Source organism: Narcine bancroftii, chromosome 1, assembly GCF_036971445.1.
Source record: "Narcine bancroftii isolate sNarBan1 chromosome 1, sNarBan1.hap1, whole genome shotgun sequence".
Lineage (NCBI taxonomy): Eukaryota > Metazoa > Chordata > Chondrichthyes > Torpediniformes > Narcinidae > Narcine > Narcine bancroftii.
The window spans coordinates 327,630,987-327,645,435 of NC_091469.1; the positions used below are offsets into that span (position 1 = coordinate 327,630,987).

Consider the following 14,449-nt stretch of genomic DNA (forward strand, 5'->3'; position numbering starts at 1 on the left):
ACAGGACGATTTAGAGCATTGGAAAGATCTACCACTAACACTGAGAGGAAGGATAAACTGTATTAAAATGAACATTTTTCCAAGGATATTATACTTATTTCAGGCATTGCCAATACAACTGACAGAAAAATTCTTCGAAGAGTTAAAGAAAATAATAAGGAAATTTTTATGGAGAGGGGGGAAACCGAGGATAGCACTAGATAAATTAACAGAATGGTATAAACAAGGAGGCTTACAATTGCCAAACTTTAAAAATTATTATAGAGCCGCACAATTAAGATACCTATCAGATTTTTATCAAACAAGGGAAAAACCAGACTGGACAAGATTAGAATTAGATAAAATAGGGGAAAAGATACCTGAACACATATTATATAAATGGGACGAAAAATTGGTACAACATAGAACTTCTCCAGTATTACATCATCTCCTCAATATTTGGAAGAAGATTCATGTAGAAAGAAATAAAACAAATTATCAATTACCAAAACTAATATTGACGCAAAATAAGCTACTCCCTTTTACAATAGATAACCTTTCCTTTAGAGAATGGGAAAAAAAAGGGATTAAAAGAATAGAAAATTGTTTTTCAGGAAGTAGATTCTTATCCTTTGAACAAATGAGAGATAAGTACAATATAACTGGAGATACAGCGCTGGCATATTACCAACTGAGATCCTACTTGAAGGATAAATTAGGAAGCAATTTGAGTTTACCATAGGGAAGTAACCTTGAATATGTGATTACAGATACAATGTTAATCAAAAGATTTATAACAAATATGTATATTAAACTGCAAGAAAAGGAGAATGAGGAAACAAATGGTAAAACTAAACAAAAATGGGAACAAGATTTAAATATAAAAGATAAAAAAGGAAACATGGGAAAAATTATGTTCTGGAACGATGAGAAATACAATAAATACGAGGCTACGTATGATACAATATAATTGGTTACACAGACTATACGTTACACCACAAAAGTTAAATAAATGGGACCCAACAGTATCTGATAGATGTTTTCGATGTAAAAAAGAAATGGGAACAACAATTCATGCAATCTGGACATGTGAGAGAGTAGAAAAATTTTGGGATGATCTCAATCAGATATTAAATAAAATAACAGAAAACAATATACCAAAGAATCCAGAGATCTTTCTCCTAAGTAACATAAAAAACAAAGAATTTGGAATTGATTTGGAGGATGCACAAAAAAGATTTGTTAAGATAGCCCTAGCCGTAGCAAAAAAATGTATTATGTCAACCTGGAAATTGGAAGATAATTTGAAAATACAACAATGGTATATAGAAATGAATAAATGTATTCCATTAGAAAAAATAACATAGTTTAAGAAATAATATTGAAATATTCGAACAAGTATGGGAGCCTTACATTAAATACAACAGCGAAAACCTACCGGGGACAAACATTACCTAAGTTGATGGAAGGAGAAGGAAAGAAAAGAATGGACTCAGTAGAATTTCTGGTGTATTTTTGTTGAATGACAACATTGTCTGACTGGTTTAATGCAACCTAGATTGTATACCTAAAATGGATGAGGGGGGGGGGTGGGGGGGTGGCTTGGGAGGAGGGAGGGGGAAAAAGTCACTGTATATGTGTGAAAAAGAAAAAGTGTATATCATGGCTAATGTGATTTATGGTGTGAAAAAAAAGAGAAATAATAATAGGAGACGAGATGACAGTGGAGCTAAATGAGTATTTTGGATCCGTCTTCACCAAAGAAGTCATTAGCAGGTGTGTCAATGTCCAAGGATATCAGGGAAGGGAAGTGAGTGCAGTTACTATTTCAAGGGAGAAGGTGCTCAGAAAGCTGAATGGTTTCAGGTCAGATGAATTGCACCTCAGGTTCTGAAAGAAGCAACATTGGAGTTTGTGGAGGCTTCCGTAATGATCTTTTGGGAATCAATAGATTCCGCTATAGTCCTGGAGGACTGGAAAAATCATAACCGATAAGAATTATTTGAAGTGACAAACAGGCTCGATGTTGTGAGACTGTGGACGTGTATTTAGATTTTTTTAAGACCTTTGACAAAGTTCAAATTTATTGTCAGAGTATGTACATATCACATTCAACCCTAAGATTCTTTTTCCTGTGGGCTAGGCAGAATTTCTACTTATCGATAACTGTAAACTGTACTCAAGAAGATAGATTGGTTTTCAAAAAGGGTGCCGCACAAGAGGCTACTTAACAAGACAAGAACCTTTGGTATAACAGGAAACGTAGAAGTGGAGGTAGAGAATTGGCTGATTGGCAGGAAGCAGAGAATCAGAATGCAGGGTTCATTGTTTGGACTATTTCTTTTTATGTTCGTTATCAATTATTTAAATGATGGAATGAATGTCTTTAAGGCCAAGTCTGCAGATGATATGAAGGTAGGTGGAGGAGCAAGTAGCATTAGGGAACGTTAAAGCTGCAGAGAAATTGGGGCAGCACGGTTGGCTTAGCAGTTTGCACGCCTTTACAGCACCAGCGATTGGGACTGGGGTTCGAATCCTGCACTGTCTGTAAGGAGTTTGTATATTCTCCCCAAGTCGGCATAGGTTTTCCCCAGGGGTTCTGGTTTCCTCCCACTGTTCAAAACGTACCAGGGTGTAGATTAATTGCTTAAATTGGACAGCACAGATTTGTGAACCAAAATGGCCCGCTACCGTGTTGTATGTGTATATTTAAGTGGCAAATGAAATACAATGTCAAAAATTGTACAGTCATGTACTTGGGTAGACTATTTTCTAAATGAGAAATATGAAAATACCCAGATGCAAAGGGACCTGGGAGTTGTCATGCAGGATCTGCTGAAGGTAAACTTGCATGTTGAGTCAATGATGGAGGCAAATGCAATGCTAGCATTCATTTCAAGAGGAATAGAATACAAAGGTAGGGATGTTGAGACATTTCAAGGCACTGGTGAGACCTCATTTGCATTATTGTGAGCAGTTTTGGGCTCCTCATTTCAGAAAGGATGTGCTGATATTAGAGAAAGCTCAGAAAGATGATTCGGGAATGAAAGGATTATCCTATGAGGAATATGTGATCGCTCTTGGCCTACACTCAAACGTTGAAAGGAACAGACAGGAGATATCAAAAGGTCGTTTCCCATGGTAGTGGAGCCTCGGCAAAGGGGGGTCAATTTCAGGATTGAAGGACCTCCATGAAGACAGAAATTTGTTTAGCTGTAGAGTGGTGAATCTGTGCAATTTGTCATCACAGGCATTTGAGATGGCCGAGTTATTGGGTGTATTTAGGGAGAGATTGATTCTTGATTAGCCAAGGCATTAAAAGCTATGGGGAGGAGACAGGGACTGGGGATAAATGGATCAGCTCATGATTATATGATGGGGCAGACTCAATGGGCTGAATAGTCTATTTTTACTCCTATGACTTCTGGACTCAACTTCAAAAATGGCTCCATCTTTGTTAAGATCTGATGGATGAAAAACCATCAAATTCTTAGAACTCCATATGTTTATAATGCACTGGACTGGGTTGAAGAAAATCATCTTCATTCGTTTCCAATTAAGAAAATGGGACCTTTTTTTTTTTTACAGACAAGTTGTCAACCTCTCCCCCTGCACCAAACCATCGCCTTGAATGCCGAGTCAAATCACTGTCATCTGACTTGTGTCACTCCCAAGTGTGCAAACAGAATACACAATAAGATTTAATTACTCTTATAATACAAGCTTCTTACACATTTAACCTTGGACTGCACGGTTAAACTTGAGTGGTAGCAGTTAGCACAATATTATTACAGCACTAATGACCTTGGTTCAAAGCTGGCACTATCTGAAAGGAGTTTGCAAGTTCTCCCAGTGTCTGCATGGGTTTTCCCCCAGGTGCTCTAGTTTCCCCACCCCCCAAAAATATACGGGGTTGTAGGTTTATTTTGGTGGCACAAGTTTAAATGGTTGGAATTGGCTTCGGCCAGGCTATAAATATATATTTTTAAAAATCACTGTGCAGCTTTTTTTGCATCATCCTTACCAGCTCCCTTAAAGGCTGCACGGTTGGCATAATGGTTTATGCAATGCCGTTACAGCGCCAGCGATTGGGACCAGGGTTCAAATCACACGGTGTCTGTCAGGAGTTTGTACATTCTTGCCATGTCCACGTGGGTTTTCACCCATTGTTCAAAACATACCAAGGGTTTGTAGGTTAATTGGGAAGCACAGGCACGTGGGTCAAATTGTCTTGTTACTGTGCTGTATGTTTAAATTTAAGGAAAAATATCAAAAATAAATATTTGAAAGCAGATGCAACAGCACCCTGTACTGTGAAATCTGTGTAATTATGAGCTTTCAGTTTAATCAGCCATCTTCATATGCATTGCAATAGATGTCCTGGTATTATTAAAGAAATTACTAATAAATTATTTGCTACATTCCAAGAATGAATCCTTTCTTTCTTTTCATGTTGCCTGACCTGCAAAGTCCTTCCAGCTGTTCTGCTTGCTCTCTTTGCAACAGCCTGACAACAGGAAAATTGGTTTCTTAAAGATTATTTCAATACTAAAACATGATTATCCCATGAGCCCCTATTTTGAGTAACAATCTTATAGAGCACCCCCATCAAAGGATTTCTGCAAATCTAAAACTCGAACGCAGAATGTTGCCTCCCACTGCCTGAAATTACTTTTGTTTTCTTTTAATTTTCCTTTATTGATGGCATCTCTGCAAAAACTATTCCTTCCCCGAACAATCCTCTCTCTCTCCCTGCCGCCCCTCCCCCCCCCACCACCAGTTAACAACAGGTTCAAGCCATTACCTCGATTGTCAGAAGGGGCAACAAACATTTAATTGGCATTTTTATCAAGTTGCCTTTCCAGATGACCAAGCTTTGTTATCTCCAATTCACAGGAATTATTTCCAAGACATAGGAATTCCAGAACTCAAAATGAATGCAGATTACAGCTCGAAATCTCCAAGACATGGATCATTCAAATACAGTAAGTATGCTGGTCCCTGATCCCATTATTTTCTTGAAATTTCTCAAGTTACTCACTCTCACCTAATCAGTTTCCCCTATCAAAAGCTCTAATGATTTTACCGTGAAAGTGCAAAATGTAAGCATTCAAATCTCCTCTCGCCATCAGTTATTTTTGCCTGGGGCTTACCTCGGACATGCAATTGAGATATACTTCTGGAATGTTCCTTGCTGCTAGTCTTCAGTGGACTACTTGATGCTGCAGAATCATCTGGACACAGATAAACCTCAATCGGCCCCTTTGAACTTGACAAATGTATCTGCAAGTTCTGAAAAGCCAAGCAAATGATTACAGAAGTTGGTTTTTAAGTGAAATAGATAGCAAACACAAGCCCCTTAAAATGTACTTCAGTTAAGGACTCTCAGAAGTGTACCAGGATCAGTTCAGTCCTGACAAATACTTAAGGATTAAAAAAAAGTCATAAATATTGACGAAAGAATTAAAAAGCCCGCGCTTTACAATACAACAACTTTTGTTTTACTTTGCACTACCTGTTGTATTTAAGAGTTTAACTGCCTGGAGAACATGCAAAACAAAGCATTTCATACATGATAAAAAAAATTCAAGACTCACATCGTAGGGATCGGGTACTTCTAGCCTGGTTTCAGGAGGAGCTTTCACAGCTATTACCACCTGACCCTTAAAATTCTGGATCTTTCTTATGTCCTGATATGTCACATAATTTAATGTGCTGGATGTTAAGGACAGTGAACATCACTTTGATCAATCAATTCACCCACATTCTCATTTAGTGAAGTTTAAAATACACTGGAAGTGGTTTTCTATCCTTTTTGAAAACACAAGCAATTTACCTCAAACTGATTGAATTAATCCCCCATTTCGCTGGAATATTAAGATAATTTTCAAAGGGGTCTTACAAGTTTAAATCTTGTTTGCAGTCACAGTGCATTCAATCCAATGAGTTTACTTAAACCAGTTCCAATCGCTCCAAGTTTCTAAATTTTTTTTCTTTCAAAATCACTAGTAAATTCTGTCAAGCTGTTTGATCTAGATTTTTTTTAAAAATAACTCGAAACATTAAATTTTTCTGCTGCTCTTTTGGGAAATTTCTTCAAACTGCAGCCATTGGTTCTGGATCCTCCTGCCACGGAAATCAAAGATTATGAAACCATTTCATAAACCATGGAGAATATCCTGTCTCATGGCATTGGAAGTGCCAATGCACAGGACACAAGAAAAAAAAAATAGTTGTGAACTCAGCCAGGCATCAGTTTCCACCCCATCTATGACATCGACAAGAGGTGGTGTCTTATGAAAGCAGCCTCTATCCTCAAGGTCATTGGCCACCCAGGACACGCCCCTTCACCCTGCTACCATCAGGAAGGATGTGCAGACACTGCCTCACTGTCTCTTCTTTTTGCACGATTTATTTATCTTTAAGTGCAACTTTTATAGCAATAATTGTCTGGTCGAGCTGCTAAAAAATTTCTGAACTTTGGGACCATGAGCAAGGATATCTTTGGTTTTCAGAGTCCTCTGTCAGCTTTTTGAGGTCCAAGGTGCAGCTCTGGATCAAGTCATCCAACTTCTTCTCCTTCAGGCTAAGTTCTGCCACCTCCCGGTTGAGGCCCTGGCATCGTTTCAGTAAACCATCCTTGTCTGTCAGGCTGCAGCCCCTGAGGAATAGAGCAGGACAATGGCAATTACTCAAAACACACCAATTCCCAACCAATTCATAACCTAAATAACACTTTGACTACTAGAAGGACAGCAGATTTCTCCATCCTCATAATATTGTTGAAAAGCTACACCTTTGAACGAACCTGCAAAGAAAGATGAAAAATTTCATATTCTTCCCTGATGTCAGGGGATGAGGTGACTAAACAAAATGATGAATCTGCTCTTGTACAGCAGGTGAAAAACAGAAAATGAGGAAACAAAGGGTGCATAGTTTTGCAACAAGAATGTTCAGGGCAGCTTGCATTCTGATAGGACAGTATTGTTCTTTGTCAGAAGGAAAATACGTAAAGAAATTGGCAAGAAAATTAATTGTTTAATGGTTCAGGTTTCAGTAAGATGAAACGTCTTGTATGAACACACACACACACAAAAAAAAATCAAGCCTCAACTGTTAAATTACTGGAACATTAAGCAGGAAAATCCATTTCCAATATCATTACATTATAGAACTTGGGACAAGTAAGGTGGCATCTTGTACATCAATGAGGAAATTAAACAGCAAATGCAATCACGATATCACCTTGAAATCCAAGGTCCTGCAGGGAAGGAACTCGGTCACCATTCTCCTGTCTGACCTACCAATAAATCCAAGCCTTGAGTGATATAACCATATAACCGTTTACAGCATGGAAACAGGCCATGTCGGCCCTTCAAGTCCGTACCGGTTCACTTGAACAACTCTAGCTCCAACCATGCTAACTCCTAAATGCCTCCTCAGTTCACGTCAATTATGAAGTGAGAAAGAATGTCAATGATTGCCACATGCCAGGAGTAGAATATTTTTTAGTGATTTAACAAGTGTTAAATATCGAATTGGGCAATATGAAAAAAACAAGATCAAACTTCATCAATTGCAACCAGGGCTCAATTATTTCTACAGCAGTAATGTTAAGTTCAATTTCAGTCACTGCAACCATATAGGTTGCATATAAAATTGCTTCAAGAGAAGTTAAAAAACACAACTTACATCCACTGAACATTATTTTTGGATTTCTTTTCAATGAGATGAATACCCTCCAATACATTTGTAATGTCGTAGATTCTTCGCTTTGGCACGTTTAAGACCTCTGCAGCTTTGTTCAAATCCAACACACCATCCGGGGATTGACCCAAGAGCTCAACCACATTCTTTGTGAGGGGAACGAGTGAAGTATTGTAGCGAGTCTTCTCTGATGGGGACCTGGGAGCTGTGTTGTGGAAGGAATTATAAATGATCATTGAAAGTAATCACATGAAATTCAAACTTAATCATAATTGTTCTCAAACTTTGAGGTTTCGTGCTGATCCAATGCCCTCCCAACAACAAGGTTCCTATAATACAACAGTAGCCAATTCCCAACTTACATAAATTAACCATACTCAAAAGCCTTATTCACCAGGCTAGGTTTAATAAGTAAAATAAATAAAACTCAATAGGATTGGTTGAAAAAATTATGCTCAAAATCGCTGCAATCATGCAGTTCCATTTGGGTGATGGATGGGCTGATAGGTAAGAATTACAGATCTTTACAGGGCCTCATTCATATAAGGGACAAATCTAAAAATAAGCAGTATTTTAATACAATTCTGGACATAGAAACATAGAAGATAGGAGCAGGAGTAGGTCATTCGGCCCTTCGAGCCTGCTCCGCCATTCAATGAGATCATGGCTGATCTTAAAGTTCAGTACCCCATCCCCGTCTTCTCTCCGTAACCCCTAATTCCCTTATACTGAAGAAATAGATCTAATTCCCTCTTAAATATATTCCCCTTCCCAGTCCCGCAGAAAAGGAAAATGGAATCCAACACAATAATGGCCATCCATCTACATTATACGTCATGGTTAAATTTCAATGCAATTTTTGATTCCGTAGCCAAACCTTTTGCTACCAGAAGTAGAACAGCAAGATATTAAGTTATAGAAATATTCAGTATCAACTAGTTTGCAAGAATGGAAAAGACTGGAGAAAACTTAAGAGCTCCTTGAGAACAATGCATCATAATTCCAATCCAGCATTTGAACCATTTTACTTGCTATTATACACCTTCAAAATTGAGCAATACCAAGTGGCAATATTTTGATATTAGAAATTTGTTAGTAAAGTACAAAGTTATTCTAAGAGTATATAAGTGACATCACATACAACCTTTAGATACATTTTCCAGTGGACCAGGCAGAATTTCTAACCGCTAGTAATGCAAAAAAACTATACTCAACAAAAGATATATCCACAAAAAGAAGAAATGTGCAATGTAGAAAAAAACAATTCATTAATAAATTATGTGCAAAGTGAGAGTCCTTAAATGAGTCTCTGATTAAGTTTGTTGTTTAAGAATCTGATGGTGGATGGGAAGCAGCTGGTCCTGAACCTGATGCCATCAGTCTTGTTGCACCTAAACCCCCTGACCTGATGACAGCAACAAGAACAGAGCATGCCCTGGGTGGAGTGGATCCTTGATGATTGCTGCTGCTCTCCAACAGCAACAATCCATGCAGATGGTCTCCATGGTCAAGAGAGTTTTGCCTGTTATGTCCTGGGCTGCATCCACTACTTCCCACAGGGCTTTCAACCATTCAGCACACTTCCAACTGCATATCGGTAGAGGTTTGCCAAGGTCATGCCAAACCTCCTGATGAAGCAGAGGTGCTGATGTCCTTTCTTCATGATGACATTCATGTGTTGGGTCTAAAAAAGGTCCTCTGAGATAGAAACTCCAAGAAATTTAAATTTGCTCCCCCTCTCCACCTCGAATTCCCTGATCTTCACTGGATTGTACACCTCTGGTATTCCCTTCCTTAATTTGACAACCAGCCCCTTGTATTTGCTGACATTGTTAGTAATGCCATTCAGCCAAGTTTTCATTTTCCCTCCTGTAAGCTTTCTCATCACACCTTTATAGACAGCCCATTACAATGGCATCATCAGCACATTTGTAGATGGTCTTATTGTTGTACCAATTCACACAGCCATAGTTGCAAACCCAGTGGAGCAGGGGTCTCAGAATACAGCCCTGTGGTGCTCTGGTACTAATGGAGATTGTGGAGATGCTCTTCACAATCTTCACTGATTATGGTCTTGATACAACATCAAGACACTAGAATGAATATTTCAACAGTACCAAATTCAGGATGCACTTCATCTAACCCAGTGCAAAGACCAGTCTTATTTCACATAGACATACCAAAAAAAACCACCTCTGACAACAAAAATGCCTCATGCAACTTTTTAAATGAATAAATGTTAGTTTTAATCTCTCTAGTAGATAGAATTCCTGACGAGTGTTTTTTTGGATGAATATGGAAGTTTTAAAAGCTTGGGGCAATAGACACAAGAACACAAAATGGTTAATATATGCAGATCAGATAACATCTCTGTACTGTTTAACATTAAAGACCCATTAAAATTGAGATTAAAAACAAGAGTGGAATTGGAGTTAAGATGGAGGGATGGTTGTATTTAAAGTGAAGTGCCTTGGAAAAAGGTCTGTTTTAATGGGTTAAACTGCTGCAAAACATCCTCCATTTGGCTCAGGTACTCTCTCCATTTTTAACACTACCAAACATTCTTTGTCCGATCCATCTCTTGCCCAACCTCGACACCTTCAAACTAACTTTATTTTCTCTTTTTCCATTGATGTGAAACATTACCTGTTTTCCCATCCAAAGATACTTCTCAGCTTGATGAGTTTTCCATTTCAGCTTTTTTTCCCAGTTTTATTTCAGATTTCCAGCAAGTGGCTTTTTTTTTGGCAGTGCAATAAATGTTACATGTGGACAGCAAAAGAAATTTAAAATACCACATAATGACCATAAGCAAAGCAAGTCATGAAATGAAGGAAGTTTTGGCAACATGGACAAAAACAACAAGGAGACAGATGAAAATGGAGGGAAAGAGAGCTTGCAGATGCGATGATATGGAGCAAAAAAAAACTGAAGAACCCAGGTTGAGATGCAGCCATGGAAGCAAAAAGATGGCCGACACTTCAGGTAGAGACTGCATCAAGGAATGGAGGGAGATCTGCCAGACTTTATCCTTGGGGTCAATTTTATTCTACTTTACAAATACAAGGTGATCTTGGCTTATAGTGGATGATTTTAAGTGTCAAAGTCTAGATTTGATTCAAAGCTCAAATAATATACGGTACTGTATCACAAGCAAGGGAAACAGTAGCAAGACTTCATTAATAAGTAACAAGGCTGGACAGAAGCAAATGAAATTTGATGCACAGGACTGAGGATGCCTTGTAAAAATAGAAGAATGAGGGACACAGGAATAGCTCAAGAGATTGCAAAGTGGTTTTGAAAATTTTGGCAGGACAAACTGATCTAGTTAATGAGATACCCTGGCATGGCACCAAGGACAAGGAACCTTCAAATGAAGCAACACTAATCAGCTGAAATTGCTCTCCTTAGAAAAGAAGTGTGAAGAAGAGATTCAGAGGCATCCCAAATCTATTGCTAGTGGAAGATTGAACAAGATACAGGTTTCAGTCACCAAGGGTTCAACACAGAGGAAAGAAGATAACTAACAAAGATGAAGAAAAGGAAGTTTAATCAGGCATGCTAAGAGTGTCTGAAATGCTCTGCTGGACAGTAGTGGAAACAGATTAAAATATAGATTTCAAAAGGAAATTTAATGCAAAATGTGAAGGAAATTTTCAATTATTTCAGCAAAGAATGTGATTGTTGTTGAGATAAACCATACACAAGGCCATAAACAGCAGAACAGAAATTTCAGCCCATGGTGTGCCAACCATGATGCCAATTTTAACTGCACACTTGCCTGCACGAGGTCGACAATCGCTCCATTCCTTACAGGCTCATGTCTTAAAATTGCTATCATTTTGCTTCCACCACTATCCCAGCATCTACAAATGAGTTCACAAAGGCTTTCCTTACAAATCTCCTTTAAACTCTCACCATGCAGCTGCTGCCTCCATTTCTACCCAAGGAAAAAAAAACTCTCGACCCTACCTATGCCTTCCATAATTTTATATACCTATATCACTTTATTCAGCCTCCAATAAGAAAAAAGAATCCAAGTTTGTCAAACTCTCTTAATAGCTCATGTTCTCTCATAGTTAGAGGGAGAGGTTAGATAGGCAGAGTTTTTATTGCCTTGAGCACACAAAGCTGAGGTATAACCTTGTAGAGGAATGTGGCTGAAGTGAATGGTCAATCTTTTTCCCAGGGAAGACTACTCTAGAACTGGAGGGCAGGGGTTTCAAGTGAAAAGGGAAAGATTAAAGAAGGACCAGAGGGTTAGCTTTTTCCACTCAGAGTGGTCATACGTCAAGCAATATGCTCGAGGAAACTGCAGAAGCTGTACAATCTTGACATTTGAAAGAAATTTGGACAGATTTATGGATCAGAAGGGCTTATGGACCAAATGCAGGTAAATGGGACAAGCACAGAATACCAACTTGGACAAGTTGGGCTGAAGGAAGTGTTTAGTACTGCATGACTCATCGATTCTACTAAAGGCAACAACCCTGATGAACTTTTTCTGCTGCCTCTCCAAAGGTCCACATCCTGTCATAGAGGGATCAGAACTGCACACAATACTCCAAATATGGCCTAACCAAAGTTTTATAAGCAGTAAATGCAACACGACTTATGGACATATATTCTCAATACCTCAACAGCATGTGTGAGAGATGCCTTTACCACCCTATCCATTTCTGTTGCTACTTTTTGGGAGCTATAACCTTATATGTAAAGAACCTTATGTACATCAATGCACCTCAAGGTCCTGCCATTAACTGTGTATTTTTCTCTTGCATTTGACTTCCAAAGCTCGCCTCACCATGTCCATATTAAACACTATTTGTCCTTTGTCTGACCATATTTCTGACTGTTCCATGTTTTGCTGAATTCTTACCTATTGGATAACTCAAAAATCTAGGACAGGCACAATGAGATGAATAGCCTTCTTGTTCTTCAAGATTACATAAATAAATCAAATGGCAGTGCAAGCATGAGGCTGAGTGGATACCTCACTGCACTGCCACTATGAAACTAAATTAACCAGTATGTCACCAAATCCAATTCCAGAGCTATTCATTTTGTTATTTACATTGCATTATAACTCTCAAACCAAGTTTATTGGTCAAACAGAAGCTGTTTTTTTTCCAATGGCATCCTGAATAACACAGAGACTAAATCTAATAATAGAAAATGACTTGGAGACCACTTGACCACAATTTGTGCATTATATTAACAGAAATGATAATAGGACAAGTTCTCAATTTAGGCAGACATTAAAAAAACTGGCCTATTTCTCAAACTGCACTTAAGGAGCATGTGAAGTCTGGTTCTAGCAGATTGAGTGGAAGGGACCAATAATGGTCAAGAAGGAAGGCCCAGCATTGCGGAGCGCTAAGAGTATGAAAGACACTTCGACATCCTGGTCATCCAGTGCAGCAAGAGAGGTCTCCAGCTATAACGATAGTGTGTTGATCAAGGTCTTTTCTGCCGAGAGTGTGAGATCGTCCCTGTTCTACTGCTGTTCCATTTAAAACTCTATCACGCATAGGTTTTTGTTGTGCACTTCCTCTCAGTTAACCCAATTCATCAAGTCCTGTGGCGATGGGGGAATGGAGAGGCCACAGGTGGAGATGACCACTGCAGTTATAGTCATAAACCTGCAGGTAGGTGGACTTAGGACCAATGGTTGTTCTTCTCTATACCCAGGGCAGCAGAGATGTCCAGCAGCTTCTAGGGCAACCGGACAGTCCTTTTTAGGATAGCATTGTCCACCCTCACATGAGGGAGAAGGTTAGAAAAGGCACTCCAAACATTCCCTTCCCCATAACAGCATCTGGCTAAATAATCGGAGGTGGCAGATCATCTCTTTAGCAGTCAACATAAAAGAAAAATAAATCAAAGAAAGTTCATTTGTGGAGTCTAGAAAGTGCGCACCTTGCTGGATAGAGACAAGAGGGCAATGCCTGAAAGACAAACAGTACTCAGAGGGGCTGAACTTCACCGTTATCGCATTGACATCATTGCACTCAGTGAAACCAGGTTTGGAGACGAGGGTGCATTGCAGGAAGCAGCGAGATGATATACATTCATTTGGAAAGGAAAACCATAGACTGGCAACAGGATCCATGGAGTCGGTTTTGCAATCAAAACTGCTCTGAAGAACATCCCTACCCACTGGAATCAATGAACATATCAGGAAGTTCCAGTTTCCTCTCAAGTCCTGGCATATCACCATTGTCAGTGCCTATGCACCAACTCTTGTGAGTTCAGATGAAGACAAGGAAAGTTTGTGAGGACCTGAAACAGACTATTCAGACTCAGACAACCCCTGCCAGTGACAAACTTGGGCACCTTCAACCCCAAGGTGGGGATAGGTATCGACAAATGGGACGGAGTCCTTGGGAGACCTGTAGTGGGAAAATCAAACAGTAATTGTTGAGGTATTGTCTGTTATTTACTGTATATAAAAGTTGCTTCTGAATAAGTGTGCCAAGCAAACAAGTCTGACTTGCAAACAAGTACAAAACAACTTGGATGCATCCTAGGTCCAAACACTGGCACCAACTTGTATGCCAGAATGACTTTCAAGACGTCACCATCACGGGAGGAGTCAGAGTCACGTGATGGAGTAGTGGCCGGTAAGGGAGTACCAGCCCTCTCCAGAAAAGAAGAAATAAAGTGAAGAAAATACAAAGTTCAAGAAATACAAAACATAACAAATAAAAGATAAAGTGGGAGAGAAAAGAAAGAAAATGGCACCCAAGAAGGAAAAAATAAA

General features: G+C 39.0%; 1 protein-coding gene and 1 long non-coding RNA gene across 2 annotated transcripts in view; one reads left to right on the forward strand and one right to left on the reverse strand.

The window, feature by feature from the left end:
• LOC138748175 (uncharacterized) overlaps window positions 1-5,446 on the forward strand; it is a 38,465-nt gene extending 33,019 nt beyond the window's left edge. Inside the window, exons 2-3 of the long non-coding RNA XR_011347854.1 lie at window positions 4,876-4,964; window positions 5,112-5,446. This is a non-coding gene — a long non-coding RNA (uncharacterized lncRNA). The remainder of the gene's footprint in view (window positions 1-4,875; window positions 4,965-5,111) is intronic.
• LOC138748161 (transcription factor E2F3-like) overlaps window positions 1-14,449 on the reverse strand; it is an 87,728-nt gene that overhangs the window by 21,081 nt on the left and 52,198 nt on the right. Inside the window, exons 3-6 of the mRNA XM_069907927.1 lie at window positions 7,672-7,891; window positions 6,482-6,640; window positions 5,577-5,691; window positions 5,133-5,271 (exon numbers count right to left, since the gene is read on the reverse strand). Coding sequence (XP_069764028.1) covers window positions 5,133-5,271; window positions 5,577-5,691; window positions 6,482-6,640; window positions 7,672-7,891 — 633 coding nt within the window. The remainder of the gene's footprint in view (window positions 1-5,132; window positions 5,272-5,576; window positions 5,692-6,481; window positions 6,641-7,671; window positions 7,892-14,449) is intronic.